This window comes from Somniosus microcephalus, chromosome 24 (genome assembly GCF_052327205.1).
Source record: "Somniosus microcephalus isolate GS21.2 chromosome 24, FLI_Smic_1.0, whole genome shotgun sequence".
NCBI lineage: Eukaryota > Metazoa > Chordata > Chondrichthyes > Squaliformes > Somniosidae > Somniosus > Somniosus microcephalus.
The window spans coordinates 41,247,727-41,263,463 of NC_141010.1; the positions used below are offsets into that span (position 1 = coordinate 41,247,727).

Below are 15,737 nucleotides of genomic sequence, written 5' to 3' on the forward strand. Positions count from 1 at the left end.
TCAAATAAAGCTATTGGATTGTAACCTGGTGTTGTGTGACTTCCTACATTTGTCCACCCCAGTCCAACACCGGCATCTCCACATCATTAATTCAAATAAATAATCTTATCAAAAACTCTGCTGCCCCTATCCTAATTTGCACCAAGTCCCGTTCACCCATCACCACCACCCCCTGCTCGCTGACCTACATTGGTTTCCTGTCCAGCAACACCTCAATTTTAAAATTCTCATCCTTGTTTTCAAATCTCTCCATGGCCTTGCCCCTTCCTATCTCTGTAACCTCCAGCCCAGAACACTTTGAGAACTCTTCACTCCTCCAAGTTGGTCTCCTGATTTTAATTGCTCCAGCATCGGTGGCTGTGCCTTCAGCTTTCCACCTCCTCCTTTAAGACAATCCTTAAAACCTACCTCTTTGACCAAGCTTTTGGTCATCTGGCCTAATATCTCCTTATGTGGCTCGGTGTCAAATTTTGTTTGATAATGTTCCTGTGAAGCACCTTGGGATGCTTTATGTTAAAGACGTTATATAAATGGAAGTTGTTTGTTTTAAAACCTTAATCATACCTCATCTAAGACTGCACTTCTCTAATGAAAGCAGCCCAACTCCTGCAGTGTAACTTGACAGTTAGGAACCCTGATTGGGTATCACTTTGGTGGCCCTCCTCTCTCTTCTCCAGGGCCTTGGTATCCCTGCAATGTGTGGGGAGACCAAAACTTGACATCATACTTCAAATGTGGCCATATCAATGTCTTGTACAGCCTAAGTTTAGTATTCTTAGGTTTTAAGATGCAGTACAATATAAAACTCTCTGCTCTCCTAATGACCGTGCAATGCTGCTTGTGAAACCTCGATGGTTTATTCACTATGATTACCAAGTCCCTCTCCTCCTCCGTTACCTTTAGTAAATCCCCTTCATTGTATACACACGCTGGATTACCAACACCAGGCCTCTGTCATCGGCACTTATTTAAGGATTTTGGATCAGTGTTGGAAGAAATTTTGAGATCAAGCTGTCTACGTGGGTTAGAGATGGATTTTGGTGCAAAGAAACTCCAGAACTGGGAGACACAAACAGCACACGTGCATGTTTATTACACCTTTAGGATTAGTTTTATTAAAAATACTTCTTGCTATGCTTATGAATGAGTATACACAGTCCTTTGAAGCACATTTTTAAAAAGATTTACAAAGGACATATCTCTGCCTTTATGCACTATTTTGCCAGCTAGTATTTCTGTGTTATTCCTGGAATAAAAAGGGAGAAAATAGAATGAGAGTAAATTAGCAAGAAATATAAAAACAGATTGTAAGAGCTTCTACAAGTATGAAAAAAGGAAGAGTAGCAAAAGTAAGCGTTGGTCCCCTAGAGGCTGAGACAGGAGAAATTATATTGGGGAACAAGGAAATTGCAGAGATTTTAAACAAATATTTTGTATCGGTCTTCACAGTAGAAGATACAAAAAGTATATCAAAAATAGTGAGGAACCAAGGGGCTAATGAGAGCGAGGAACTTAACGTAATTAATATCAGTAGAGGAAAAAGTACTTGAGAAACTAATGGGACTAAAAGCTGACAAATCCCCTGGACCTGTTAGCCTACATCCTCGGGTTCTAAAAGAGGTGGCTGCAGAGATAGTGAATGCATTGGTTGTGATCTTCCAAAATCCCCTAGATTTAGGAACAGTCTCAGCAGATTAGAAGGTAGCAAATGTAACCTCGCTATTCCAAGAAAGGAGGAAGAGCGAAAACAGGGAATGACAGGCCAGTTAGCCTGACATCAGTCATTGGGAAAATGCTGGAATGCATTATTAAGGAAGTGGTAACAGGGCACTTAGAAAATCATAATATGATTAGGCAGAGTCAACATGGTTTTGTGAAAGGTAAATCGTGTTTGATTTTCAGATTGGCAGGCTGTAACTAGTGGGGTGCCGCAAGGATCAGTGCTTGGGCCTCAGCTATTTACAATCTATATTAATGAATTAGATGAAGGGACTGAGTGCAATGTAACAGAGGAAGGGTCGAGAACCAGAGGACATAGATTTAAGGTGATTGGTAGAAGAACCAAAGGCAACATGAGGAAAATCATTTTTACACAGCGAGTGGTTAGGATCTGGAATGCAATGCCTGAAAGGGTGGTGGAGGCAGATTCAATTGTGGCTTTCAAAATGGAATTGGTTAAGTACCTGAAGGGGAAAAAAATTAGCAGGGCTACGGGGAAAGGGCAGGCAAGTGGGACTAGCTGAAATGCTCTTGCAGAGGGCCAGGACAGGTCAAATGGCCTCCTTCTGTGCTGTAACCATTCTATGATTCTATGAATGTATCCAAGTTTGCTGACGATACAAAGCTAGGTAGAAAAGTACGATGTGAGGATGACACAAAGAGCCTGCCAAGTGATATAGACAGGTTAAGTGAGTGGGCAATAAGATGGCAGATGGAGTATAATATGGGGAAATGTGAGGTTATTCACTTTGGTAGGAAGAATAGAAAAACAGCATTTTTTTAAATGGTGAGTAACTATTAAATGTTGGTGTTCAGAGAGATTTAGGTGTCCTAGTACAAGAAAGAGAGTTAGCATGCAGGTACAACAAGCAATTAGGAAGGCAAATGGTATGTTGGCTTTTATTGCTAGAGGGTTGGAGTATAAGAGTAAGGAAGTCTTGCTACAATTGTACAGGGCTCTGGCGAGACCACACCTGGAGTACTGTGCACAGTTTTGGTCTCCTTATTTAAGGAAGGATATACTTGCCTTGGAGGCGGTGCAATGAAGGTTCACTAGATTGATTCCTGGGATGAGAGGGTTGCCCTCTGAGGAGAGATTGAGTAGAATGGGCCTATACTCTCTGGCGATTAGAAGAATGAGAGGTGATCTCACTGAAACATATAAGATTCTGAGGGGGATTGACAGGGTAGATGCTGAGAGCTTGTTTCCCCTAACTGGAGAATCTGGAACTAGGGGGCATAGTCTCAGGATATTTAAGACTGAAATGAGGAGGAATTTCTTCACTCAGAGGATTGTGAATCTTTGGAATTCTCTGCCCCAGAGGGCTGTGGATGCTGAATCGTTGAGTATATTCAAGGCTGAGAGAGATTTTTGGACTCGAGAGGAATCGAGGGATATGGAGATCGGGCGGGAGAGTGGAGTTGAGGTCGAAGATCAGCCATGATCTTATTGAATGACGGAGCAGACTCGAGGGGCTGTTATGGCCTACTCCTCCTAATTCTTGTTATGTGAAGGAGGGGTTGTTGCCGTTTGATGCTATCGGTGTCGGGGAGGGGAGGGAGAGAAGCCATTTTGTGATGTAATAGGTTCTACTGTTCATATTGGGGGGCTTTGTGTAAGGGGTGGGGTTAGGGGAGAGAAGAAGATAGGAAAGCACCAGTTGTAGCACAAAGCCATATTGCCCAGGTGGTCCCGTCTTTGTGGTATGTACTGGGTTATCTGATCTCAGTCAGGGCAGATGAGTGCTACAAAAGGCCTCATGGTCTAGGTTGAGGAAAACGCAACCAGGGTTTCCACTGCTGATTGCTGTCCATTGGAAAGCACAAGTATGCAGACACCTAGTGAGAACAGGATTGATGCCATCCATGGTCAGATTGCTGGTATTTACTGGGGCTGGGCTTGCTAGTGTAAGAGGGCCACTTGGATGAGGTACCAAGTAGCTGCTGTAACCCATGAGCAAGGTTCAACATCTTCAACAAGAAGGGAGGAGAAAGCTGTAGGTAAATGAGGGAGACAGGCCAGAAGGAAAGTAAACAATCCTGAACGAGCCAGTCGAGGGAGGTTTAATGCATGTTTCAATCATTCCAACACTGAGGGTCTATAACATACTGCTGATAATCTGTATACCTGCTATAAACACACTATGAGCAATCACTAAGGGTAGACTATCCTGACATGGTGGAATATCTTTTATTTACGTCTTCATCGCTACCTGTGTATAAAAAAAAATGCCGTTTCACATCTTTTATATAAAATGTTTACATTTTTACAATTGATTAAAAATGAAATGCCTGCAAGGAATTGTATTGATGTTAACATCGGAAAGTGACGGAGTTATTACATGGTTCTTGTGTAACGGTAAAACCTGCTGGAGGATGCTGATGGCAGCCATTTCGATTGACTTTAAAATCTGTACTACTTTGTTGCCACTTTTAACATAAACACCCAACAGATGCCCCAGTCTATTGTTGCTAATGCACTTGTCTAATTCACTTTCCTCTTGGGGTGTCCAGTTTTTATCCCCCCTTCAGGAACAGTTGGTGGAACGTGTTTTGAGTTGGGTCGTAGTGTTCTGCTGGAGGTTGTGAAGCAGATTGCGCATGCATTAATAGCACAAAGGGCGGCAGAGGCTGTTGCGGTCGCCAAAACATGTCTTGGAAATTAACAAAGGTATTGTGCCGTCCCAGGTCTTGAGGTGGTTGCATTCCAATAGCTGCCAAAAGGACACGATCATTTCCGCAGGACACTCCTGGAATTTAATGAGGTACTGCTAGGAAACAAAGACTGCTGTATGAATATGGTGGAGAACTGGCAGTTTTGTGTGTTTGATCTTATTGTTATGTCTTCTGGTCAGTGATGGGTCCAAACACATGTCGGAAGAGTCCAACGTTTCATCATGCACAGTCTTGTACCCCAAAGTTCGCTTGAGGTGAATCCTTCTGCACTGCTCAATGCTCTGTTTGGGAGAGGCACTGGTCTGTGATATAAATTGCTGCTCTGATTGTGCAATAATTTTCACAAGGTTGAACTGTGCTCCAGATGTTCTCAGCGTGAAAGATCAAATTTCACTACTTCATTGGTTTCATTTTCAGACGTAAAGCTGCCCACTTCCTATTTTAAAATCATGTAGTAGCCGTCTAAGCTGTCCACTGCAAGGGAAATAAAAAGGCTCTTATAAAGTCAGATTCGTAACTCAACTCTGGAGATCTAAAACATTGTTAAGTGTATGTCTGCTGCAGACTGGGTTATGGTGTATCCGCCACTTATGTTCAAAGGGGCTATTTTAAAGTGCTTCTTGCATTACACCATTGCAATATGGCAGATGCTTGGTTTACCCCTCTGTTACACTCCAACCTGGAGTTAACCAGCAGCGCCAACAGAACCACAAAAATATGGGGCTGCCAGTTTGCCACTGGGTCAACAAGATAGGTTCAAATGAAAAAGATCCTTCAGCCCATTTGATCGCCACCTTCCAGAATACCGAACCCTACTGTCTTCCCAATATAGCCTCTAACTAATACCAACCCTACTGTATTCACAAACAGGCCAGTGTCTTGTCAACTTGCTCCACTGGTTAGATTGAATTGTTCTGATTTAATTTTTCACATTTTGTTATAAATTCAGTATGGAGACACAAAGACCCTGACAAATATTAGTGGTCTTGTCTCTTTAAGGGGGGGGGGTGGTGCAGGACTTGATTGTGTCCCTGTGGGGCCAAGCTTGCTTGGCTCCATGTTTCTTTCAGCCCGTACAAAATAGGATCATCCTCTTGTGACACAGAAGAGACTTGGGGCTGGGCTCGTCTGAAATTGGGTCTCCAGATAGTCGGCCTATGAGACCGACACCTGACAAAAGTATAAACAGGGGAAAAAGATGCAAGGAGGCTGCTTCCCCCAGACCAGAACAAAAAGTAAATCTCAAAGTGCCTTTCAGTGTAAGACACTAATCCTGCATTTACTACAGTGCCACCAATGGCAGTCCCAAATTCTGCAGAGGTACGCTAAAGTAAGTCTAAACCTCCAACTCAAGTTTTAGTCTTTGGTTGTCAGATACACAAACTCTATTTCTGTGTTCTGCCTGCTCCAATTGTGCTTCCAACTCAGCTTCAAGCTCCCTGCTTCCCTCTTGGAATTCTTCCAGCTCCTCACATGTTTCCTGAAAACTTCTCTTATATTTCAGAGCCAATTCTTTCCAATACACAACTTTTTCTAGAGCCATCTTTTGTTTCTTAACTTGTCCCATTACCATCTCCTTTTGCCTTGCACCATCATCCCATTTGTCTCTTAATCTCTCCTGCCTTCCATCCTATCACAGACCTTCCCTTTTGTTCTTTCCTCCCCCCCCCCCCCTTTCCCTGCCCCTGCACTTGCTTAAAAACCTGTTCCATCTCCAGCTTTTTCCAATTCTGGTGAAGGGTCATCGACCTGAAATGTGAACTCTGTTTCTCTCTCCACAGATGCTGCCTGACCTGCTGGGTGTTTCCAGCATTTTCTGTTTTTATTTCAGATTTCCAGCATCTGCAGTATTTTGCTTTTGCACAACCTTTTCTTCTTCAGTTGCTAATTCTGTGTTTTGCTCACTAGTCTCCCGAGCATCTGGCACCCATCTAAAGATTCCTGGTTTCCACGAGTAGCTCCAGAAGTAGTTGCATTTAAGGAGAAGCCAGATAAACACATGGAGGGCGAAAGGAATAGAGGGTTACGCTGATAAGCTTAGATGAAGAGGGGTGGGAGGAGGCTCGTGTAGAGCATAAATGGCGGAATAGACCAGTTGGGCCAAATGGCCTGTTTCTGTGCTGTAGACTCATCCGGCCCAGAAATTCGGGTCGGAGGCTTCCCACGGGTGCAAGCCTCCGACCTGCACTTACCTAGTGCGCCGGCCGTTGAGCTGTGGGCCCGCGTGGGATTCCGATCCTGGGCCTGCTCCAACTGCCGGCACGCAGTGCTTGCGTAGCCCAGGGGCACAGTTAGTTCAAAACGTCCCCTGGGATCACGTGGGCCATGGAGAGCCAATTATAGCAGGGAATCTCTATTCATAGATTTGACAGGAAGACCTGTCAAATCCATGAATAGAGTTCAGCCCCAAAACATAACTCAAACTTCAAATACATTTTTTAAAAAATCACATTTTTAAAGTAACTATAAATTACATAAAATAACTATTTTAAACAATAAGAACATAAGGAATAGGAGCAGGAGTAGGCCAATCGGCCCCTCGAGCCTGTTCCGCCATTCAATAAGATCATGGCTGATTTGACCCTAACCTCAAATCTACTTTCATTCTCCATCCCACCTGAACCCATGTGATCTCCCGGGAGAGGTGAAAAACCAGATAAAAAACCTAATGGCCAATTTGGGAGAAAAATCTGGGAAATTCCTCTCCGACCCATCTAGGCGATCGAAACTCGTCCAGGAGATCACTCTGTCCCTGTATTTCCTGCAGTACTTACCTTCTGTAAGAGGTGATCTCCACCCCAGCCAGGAACAGGCCCAATTTACTGTTGAAGGACTCCTAGCTGGCAGCCTGTTCCCGAGGTCTCCACTAATCCCTGTGAATAGAACCATCTCCTGAAATCTAACACAGAATTAGAACACAAGAAGTAGGAGCAGGACCAGGCTACACGGCCCCTGGGCCCGCTCCGCCACCCACTGGGCCATGATCGATCCGAACCTAGCCTCATGTCCGATTTCCTACCCGCTCCCCGTAACCCCTAATTCCCCTTACTTCTAGGAAACTGTCTATTTCTGTTTTAAATTTATTTAATGATGTAGCTTCCACAGCTCTCTGGGGCAGCAAATTCCACAGACCTACCACCCTCTGAGTGAAGAAGTTTCTCCTTATCTCAGTTTTGAAAGAGCAGCCCCTTATTTTAAGATTATGCCCCCTAGTTCTAGTTTCACCCATCATTGGGAACATCCTCCCCGCATTCACCTGATCAAGCCCCTTCACAATCTTATATGTTTCAATAAGAGCGCCTCTCATTCTTCTGAACTCCAATGAGTAGAGTCCCAATCTACTCAACCTCTCCTCATATGTCAACCCCCTCATCCCCGGGATTAACCGAGTGAACCTTCTTTGTACTGCCTCGAGAGCAAGTATGTCTTTACTTAAGTATGGACAACAAAACTGTATGCAGTATTCCAGGTGCGGTCTCACCAATACCTTGTACAACTGCAGCAATACCTCCCTGTTTTTATATTCTATCCCCCTAGCAATAAAAGCCAACATTCCATTGGCCGCCTTGATCACCTGCTGCACCTGCATACTAACTTTATGTGTTTCGTGCACCAGGACCCCCAGATCCCTTTGTACTGCGGTACTTTCCAGTTTCTTGCCATTAAGATAATAACTTGCTCTATGATTTTTCCTGCCAAAGTGCATAACCTCACACTTTCCAGTATTATATTCCATCTGCCAAATCTCTGCCCACTTACTTAGCCTATCTATGTCCCTTTGCAGGTTTTTTTATGTCCTCCTCACTCACTACTTTCCCTCCCATCTTTGTATCATCTGCAAACTTTGATATGTTACACTCGGTCCCTTCCTCCAAATCGTTAATATAGATTGTAAAAAGTTGGGGTCCCAGCACTGACCCCTGCGGAACACCACTAGTTACTGATTGCCAGTCTGAGAATGAACCATTTATCCCAACTCTCTGCTTTCTGTTAGATAGCCAATCCTCCACCCATGCCAGAATATTACCCCCAATCCTGTGATTTTTTATCTTGAGCAATAGTCTTTTATGTGGCACCTTGTCAAATGCCTTTTGGAAGTCTAAATACACTACGTCCACTGGTTCCCCTTTATCCACCCTGTATGTTACGTCCTCAAAGAACTCAAGCAAATTTGTCAAACATGACTTCCCCTTCATAAAACCATGCTGACTTTGTCCTATTAAATTATGTTTATCCAAATGTCCCGTTACTGTCCCCTTAATAATGGACTCTAAAATTTTACCAACCACAGATGTTAGGCTAACTGGTCTATAGTTTCCAGCCTTCTGTCTACTACCCTTTTTAAATAAGGGTGTTACATTAGCAGTTTTCCAATCTGCCGGGACCTTTGCTGAGTCCAGGGAGTTTTGGAAAATTATTACCAATGCATCCACAATCCCGACCGCCACTTCCCTCAAGACCCTAGGATGTAAGCCATCAGGTCCAGGGGATTTATCCGCCTTAAGTCCCATTATTTTACCGAGTACCACTTCCTTCGTGATTTTAATCGTATTTAGCTCCTCCCCCCCCCCTAGAGCCCCCTGTTTGTCCAGTGTTGGGATATTCTTAGTGTCCTCTACTGCAAAGACTGATACAAAATATTTGTTCAGCGTTTTTGCCATCTCCATGTTTCCCACCATTAATTTCCCGGTCTCATCCTCTAAGGGACCAACATTTACTTTAGCCACCCTTTTTCTTTTTATATAACTATAGAAACTCTTGCTATCTTTTTTTATATTTTTTGCTAATTTACTTTCATAATCTATCTTCCCTTTCTTAATCAATCTTTTAGTTACTTTTTGCTGTCTTTTAAAGACTTCCCAATCTTCTATCCTCCCACTAGATTTGGCTACCTTATATGCCCTTGTTTTTAGTCAGATACTATCCTTTATTATTTTACTCAGTCACGGATGGCTGTCTTTTCTTTTACACCCTTTTTTCCTCAGTGGAATATATATTTTTTGATAGTTGTAAAATAACTCCTTGAATGTACACCACTGATCATGTACCGTCTTACCCTTTAATCTATTTTCCCAGTCCACTCTAATCAATTCCGCTCTCATACCTTCATAGTCTCCTTTATTCAAGCTCAGCACGCTTGTTTGGGATCCAACCTTCTCACCCTCACTTGAATATGGAATTCAGCCATGTTATGGTCACTCATTCCAAGGGGATCCTTTACTAGGACATTTTTAATTAATCCTGTCTCATTACACAGGACCAAATCTAAGGTTGTTTGCCCCCTGATCGGTTCAGTTACATACTGCTCAAGAAACCCGTCCCTAATACACTCAATGAACTCATCCTCAAGGCTGCTCTGCCCAATTTGATTTGTCCAGTTAATATGATAGTTAAAATCCCCCATAATTATAGCTGTTCCCTTATTACAAGCCTCAACTATTTCCTGATTAATACTCCGTCCAACAGAGTTGCAACTGTTTGGAGGCCTATAGACTACGCCCACTAGTGTTTTTTTCCCCCTATTATTCCTTATCTCCACCCAAACTGTTTCATTATCCTGATCCTTTGACCCAATATCATTTCTCTGTATTGCAGTGATTCCTTCCTTTATTAACATAGCCACCCCACCTCCCCTTCCTTCCCGCCTGTCCTTCCTGATTGTTAAATACCCTCATATGTTTAATTCCCAGTCATGGTCACCCTGCAGCCATGTTTCTGTAATGGCCACAAGATCATACCCATATGTAGTTATTTGTGCCGTCAACTCGTCCATTTTGTTACGAATGCTACATGCATTTAGATAAAGAACTTTCAAAGATGTTTTGTGACACTTAGTTCCTGCTTTTTCCCCTTTTACTACTTTACCTTTTACTCCATACATTCTGCCCCTTCCTGACACTCTGGTTTTTAATTCCCCCACTGCCATCTAGGTCTATGACCTTCTCTGTTGTCATTTTTATTATTTGCTCTCAAGAAACCTCCCCCCCCCCCCCCCCCCCCCCACTAATTAGTTTAAAGCCCTCTCTACAGCCCTAGTTATATAATTCACCAGGATTCTAGTCCCAGCACTGGCCAAGTGAAGTCCATTCCAACGGAACAGCTCTCTCCTGTCCCAGTACTGGTGCCAGTGTCCCAAGAAGCAAAACCCATTTCTCCCACACCAGTCTTTGAGCCACGCATTTAACTCTCTAATTTTATTTATCCTAGCCAAATTCGCTCGTGGCTCAGGTAATAATCCAGAGATTATTACCCTTGAGGTTCTGTTTTTTAATTTGACCGCTAGCTGCTCAAACTCCTTTAACAGAACCTTCTTCCTTGTCCTATCTATGTCATTGGTACCAACATGGACCACGACAACTGGATCCTCCCCCTCCCACTCCAAGTTTCTCTCCAGCCCAGAAGAGATGTCCTTAACCCTGGCACCGGGCAGGCAACACAGCCTTCGGGACTCCCGCTCTCGACGGCAGAGAACCCTATCTATCCCCCTAATGATACTATCCCCTACCACTACAACATTTCTATTTACTCCCCCCTCTTGAATGGCCCCCCGTTCCACGGTTCTGTGGCCAGGTTGCTCATCCTCCCCTCAGTCCCCGCTCCCGCCCCCACATTTGAAAAAATTAATTACAGTTTTTAGCGGGGCTAAAAATAAACTTACCTTTCTTTAAAGTATTTCAAAATAATAAATCTGTGGAAAAAATTTTTCAATTTTACTTAATTCACCACTTACCTTGTTAAAAGCAGGCCTTGTGACTGCTTTTTAAAAGTGTAGCTGCTGGAGACTTACCCTCCCGGAGAAACCTGGGAAAAAAAACGGAAGTTCCAGGCGTACGCGCTGCCTCTCCGGCGCATGCATTCGACCTGTGAACCCCTTCCTTTAAGGGAACGGAAGTTCCGGTTTCCTGCGCATGCGCAGTGCATGCACGAAACCGGCACTTTCGTTGGGCCTACGCGTGAGTACCCAGCGCATACTCACCCGTGGGGACCCGAATTTCTGGTCCGATGTAGTTCTAGTGCTGCCCACAACAGCAATAGAAACACAGATGTCGGAGGTGCAGGCAGCCATAATTTCTGGCCACCAACAGGCCCACTGCCTCAGTTCCCACCTCGTTTCTTCTCCCGTGCCCCGGGGATGCAGCAGCTAATGATAGTGCTTCAAACAGGCTAACTCAGCACCTGCCAGAGACAAGCTGTGTCTTGCAAAACAAATGCAAATCCACTTTGAAATAAATTCAATTAAAATCACTGGTTAAAGGTTAAACTTGAAGAACCACCATCTTCTTCCAAGTACCCGCCGTGGCTATTCTCGGCTGTGACCCTGCCTCTGTACCTCTGCAAGTATGAGCTGGTCTCATCAACCATGTGTACACATTAGAGCGTTTACCTTTCAGTGAGTTAATTATAAAACTGGATTCATCTGGAAGGTTCTGAATCATCTGCAAAACAGAAATAAAATATTAGAAAAATCACCTGGCTGCGACACTCTGGTTAAGCTGTTCAAATGAATATGATAAAAGGTCTCATTGTGTGTCTCCAGAACCTTTACTTGTGCAGACAGTCTGACCCCATGTGAGCCAGTATTCAGCAACTCACCTGGTCCCCGACGAGGATGTGGATCCCAGCTACTCCCTGTCTGTAAATCTGGAGGATCTGGTTCGGGGAGATGCTAAACAGAGCTGCCAGCTTATTGGTTAGTTCGGCTGTGGTTAAATCCTCCAAGTAGATTTCCTTGTAAACTATCAGAAGGAGGGAGGAAGATACAGAGGGTGAGACTAATTTCTGTTCAATTGGCCCTAGTGTGAAAGCCGCCGAACTAGCAATCAACAAAACGTAACCATTTTGACTTGAGGTGAATTTGTACTGTTGATGGAAGGAAATTTTAAAGAGCTTCAAATTCCTCAACTGAAAATGGAATTCTTGTTTTTCTTCATAATTAACCTGCTAACTAAATTGCAGGAATGTGCAGCTATGAAACCGATGCATGTAAATTTGTTAAACACTAAAATGTGATTGAAGAGAAATTAATGCCTCCTGTTTATTAAGAGAAATCTCACCCTCTTAGTAGCTCTGGATTTCAGACACAGACTAATGGGAGTGAGGCAGTGTTCTCAAACCATGTGAGCCAAGGCTTTTCAAACTTTTCTCTGTGGGGACCCCCTGTAAATGTAGCACTCTCAACATAGGAACAGGAGTAGTCCATTCAGCCCCTCGAGCCTGTTCTGCCATTCATTACACCATGGTTGATCTGTATCGCAACTCCATTTACCCACCTTGGTTCTGTACCCCTTAATACCCTTACCTAACAAAAATCTATCAATCTCAGTTTTGACATTTTCAATTGACACCCTGCCTCAACAGATTTTTTGAAGGAGGAGAGAGTTCCTGATTTCAACTACCCTTTGTGTGAAAAAGTGTCTCTGAACAGCCGAGCTCTAATTTTAAGGTTATGCCCCTTGCTCTGGGCTCCTCCACCAGAAGAAATAGTTTCTCTTTATCTACCCTATCAAATCCTTTAATTATCTTAAGCACCTCAATATGCTCACTGCTTCATCTTCTATACTTGAGGGAAAACAAGCCTAGTCTATACAAAATAACAACAGAAAATGCTGGAAAAACTCAGCAGGCCAGGCAACATCCGTGGAGAGAAATTAGAGTCGACGTTTCGGGTCTAACCCTTTTTCAAAACTGGAAAGGAAATGAAATAGATCGAAAGGCTGGGCTGGGAGAGAACAAAAGAAGTGAAGAGACATTAAGAGGTATTCAAAACGAGACGAGATGGTGATAGGACTAGTGGAGACAAAAGACGGCTCCGATTAGGTGTGAAATGTTCTGGCAGAATGGGAGACAGCTGCCATGTGGGAGAGAGAAAAAAAAGGGAAAGGGAGTGGAGGGAAAAACCAAAACAAAGGGGTGGATAAAAAATATAAGTAAAAATGTAATAGGGGCCGCGGTTATGATCCGAAATTGTTGAACTCGATATTGAGTCCGGAAGGCTGTAAAGTGCCTAATCGGAAGATGAGGTGCTGTTCCTCGAGTTTACGTTGAGCTTCCATGGAACAATGCAAGAGGCCAAGGACGGTGAGGTCCGAGTGGGAATGGGGCGGTGAATTAAAATGACAGGCGACCGAAAGCTCGGGGTCACCCTTACGGACTGAACGGAGGTGTTCCGCAAAGCGGTCACCCAATCTGCGTTTGGTCACCCCAATGTAGAGGAGACTGCATCGTGAGCAGTGTACTAGTCTATACATATCCTCATAATTTAACCCTTTTAGCCTCGTTGTCAATCTGGTGAATCTGTGCTGCACCCCCTCCTAGGCCAATATACCCTTCCTGAGGTGCGGTGCCCAGAATTGAGTGCAGTGCTCCAGATGCAGTCTAAGCAGAGTTTTACACAACTGTGGCATAACTTTCACCCCTCTGTAATCCAGCCCCCTTGCGATCAAAGCTAACATTCCATTACCTTTTTTAACTCTTGGGGACCTTCTGTAAATGCTGGGCACCCTTTGGGCCCTATGTCCTCAAACAGTTTCAGCTATTCAAAGGACAACAGCGTTATTATTTAGAAAACCTTTTATTATTCTACAGCGACAGAAATAATGATATCTGGTGATTTTTACCGACTCTCAGTGATTATCTCACTCACCCTCGGGGATTATCTCACTCACCCTCGGGGATTATCTCACTCACCCTCGGGGATTATCTCACTCACCCTCGGGGATTATCTCACTCACCCTCGGGCATTGTCTCGCCCACCCTCGGGGATTATCACGCAGACCCTCGGGGATTATCAAACTCACTCTCAGGATTATCTCGCCCACCCTCGGGGATTATCGCACAGACCCTCGGGGATTATCTCACCCACCCTCGGGGATTATCGCACAGACCCTCGGGTAATATCTCACTCACTCTCAGGGATTATCTCACTCACTCTCGGGATTATCTCACTCACTCTCGGGATTATCTCACTCACTCTTGGGATTATCCCACTCACCCTTGGGGATTATCCCACTCACACTCGGGGATTATCTCACTCACCCTCGGGATTATCTCACTCACTCTCGGGATTATCTCACTCACCCTCAGAGATTATCTCACTCACCATCAGGGATTATCTCACTCACCCTCGGGGATCATCTCACTCACCCTCGGGGATCATCTCACTCACCCTCGGGGATCATCTCACTCACCCTCGGGGATCATCTCACTCACCCTCGGGGATCATCTCACTCACCCTCGGGGATCATCTCACTCACCCTCGGGGATTATCTCACTCACCCTCGGGGATTATCTCACTCACCCTCGGGGATTATCTCACTCACCCTCGGGCATTGTCTCACTCACCCTCGGGCATTGTCTCGCCCACCCTCGGGGATTATCACGCAGACCCTCGGGGATTATCTCACTCACCCTCAGGGATTATCAAACTCACTCTCAGGATTATCTCGCCCACCCTCGGGGATTATCGCACAGACCCTCGGGGATTATCTCACTCACCCTCAGGGATTATATCACTCACCCTCGGGGATTATCTCACTCACCCTCGGGGATTATCTCACTCACCCTCGGGGATTATCTCACCCACCCTCGGGGATTATCTCACCCACCCTCGGGGATTATCGCACAGACCCTCGGGTAATATCTCACTCACTCTCAGGGATTATCTCACTCACTCGGGATTATCTCACTCACTCTCGGGATTATCTCACTCACTCTCGGGATTATCTCACTCACTCTTGGGATTATCCCACTCACCCTTGGGGATTATCCCACTCACACTCGGGGATTATCTCACTCACCCTCGGGGATTATCTCACTCACCCTCGGGATTATCTCACTCACTCTCGGGATTATCTCACTCACCCTCAGAGATTATCTCACTCACCATCAGGGATTATCTCACTCACCCTCGGGGATCATCTCACTCACCCTCGGGGATTATCTCACTCGCCCTCGGGGATTATCTCACTCACCCTCGGATTATCTCACTCACCCTCGGATTATCTCACTCACCCTCGGGATTATCTCACTCACCCTCAGGGATTATCTCACTCACCCTCGGATTATCTCACTCACCCTCGGATTATCTCACTCACCCTCGGGATTATCTCACTCACCCTCGGATTATCTCACTCACCCTCGGGGATTATCTCACTCACCCTCGGGGATTATCTCACTCACCCTCGGGATTATCTCACTCACCCTCGGGGATTATCTCACTCACCCTCGGGGATTATCTCACTCACTCTCGGGGATTATCTCACTCACTCTCGGGGATTACCTCACTCACCCTCGGGATTATCTCACTCACCCTCGGGATTATCTCTCTCACCCTCGGGATTATC

The 15,737-nt window shown here is 44.8% G+C and overlaps 1 protein-coding gene across 1 annotated transcript in view; it reads right to left on the bottom strand.

Annotated features, from left to right (window-relative positions):
• Positions 1-3,894: 3,894 nt before the first annotated feature.
• The window catches only part of LOC147101269 (transcription factor CP2-like protein 1), a 71,877-nt gene continuing 60,034 nt past the window's right edge, over positions 3,895-15,737 (bottom strand). Inside the window, exons 13-15 of the mRNA XM_085966562.1 lie at positions 11,989-12,131; positions 11,780-11,831; positions 3,895-4,869 (exon numbers count right to left, since the gene is read on the bottom strand). Of these exons, the coding sequence (XP_085822688.1) occupies positions 4,832-4,869; positions 11,780-11,831; positions 11,989-12,131 (233 nt within the window). The 3' untranslated portion in view covers positions 3,895-4,831. The remainder of the gene's footprint in view (positions 4,870-11,779; positions 11,832-11,988; positions 12,132-15,737) is intronic.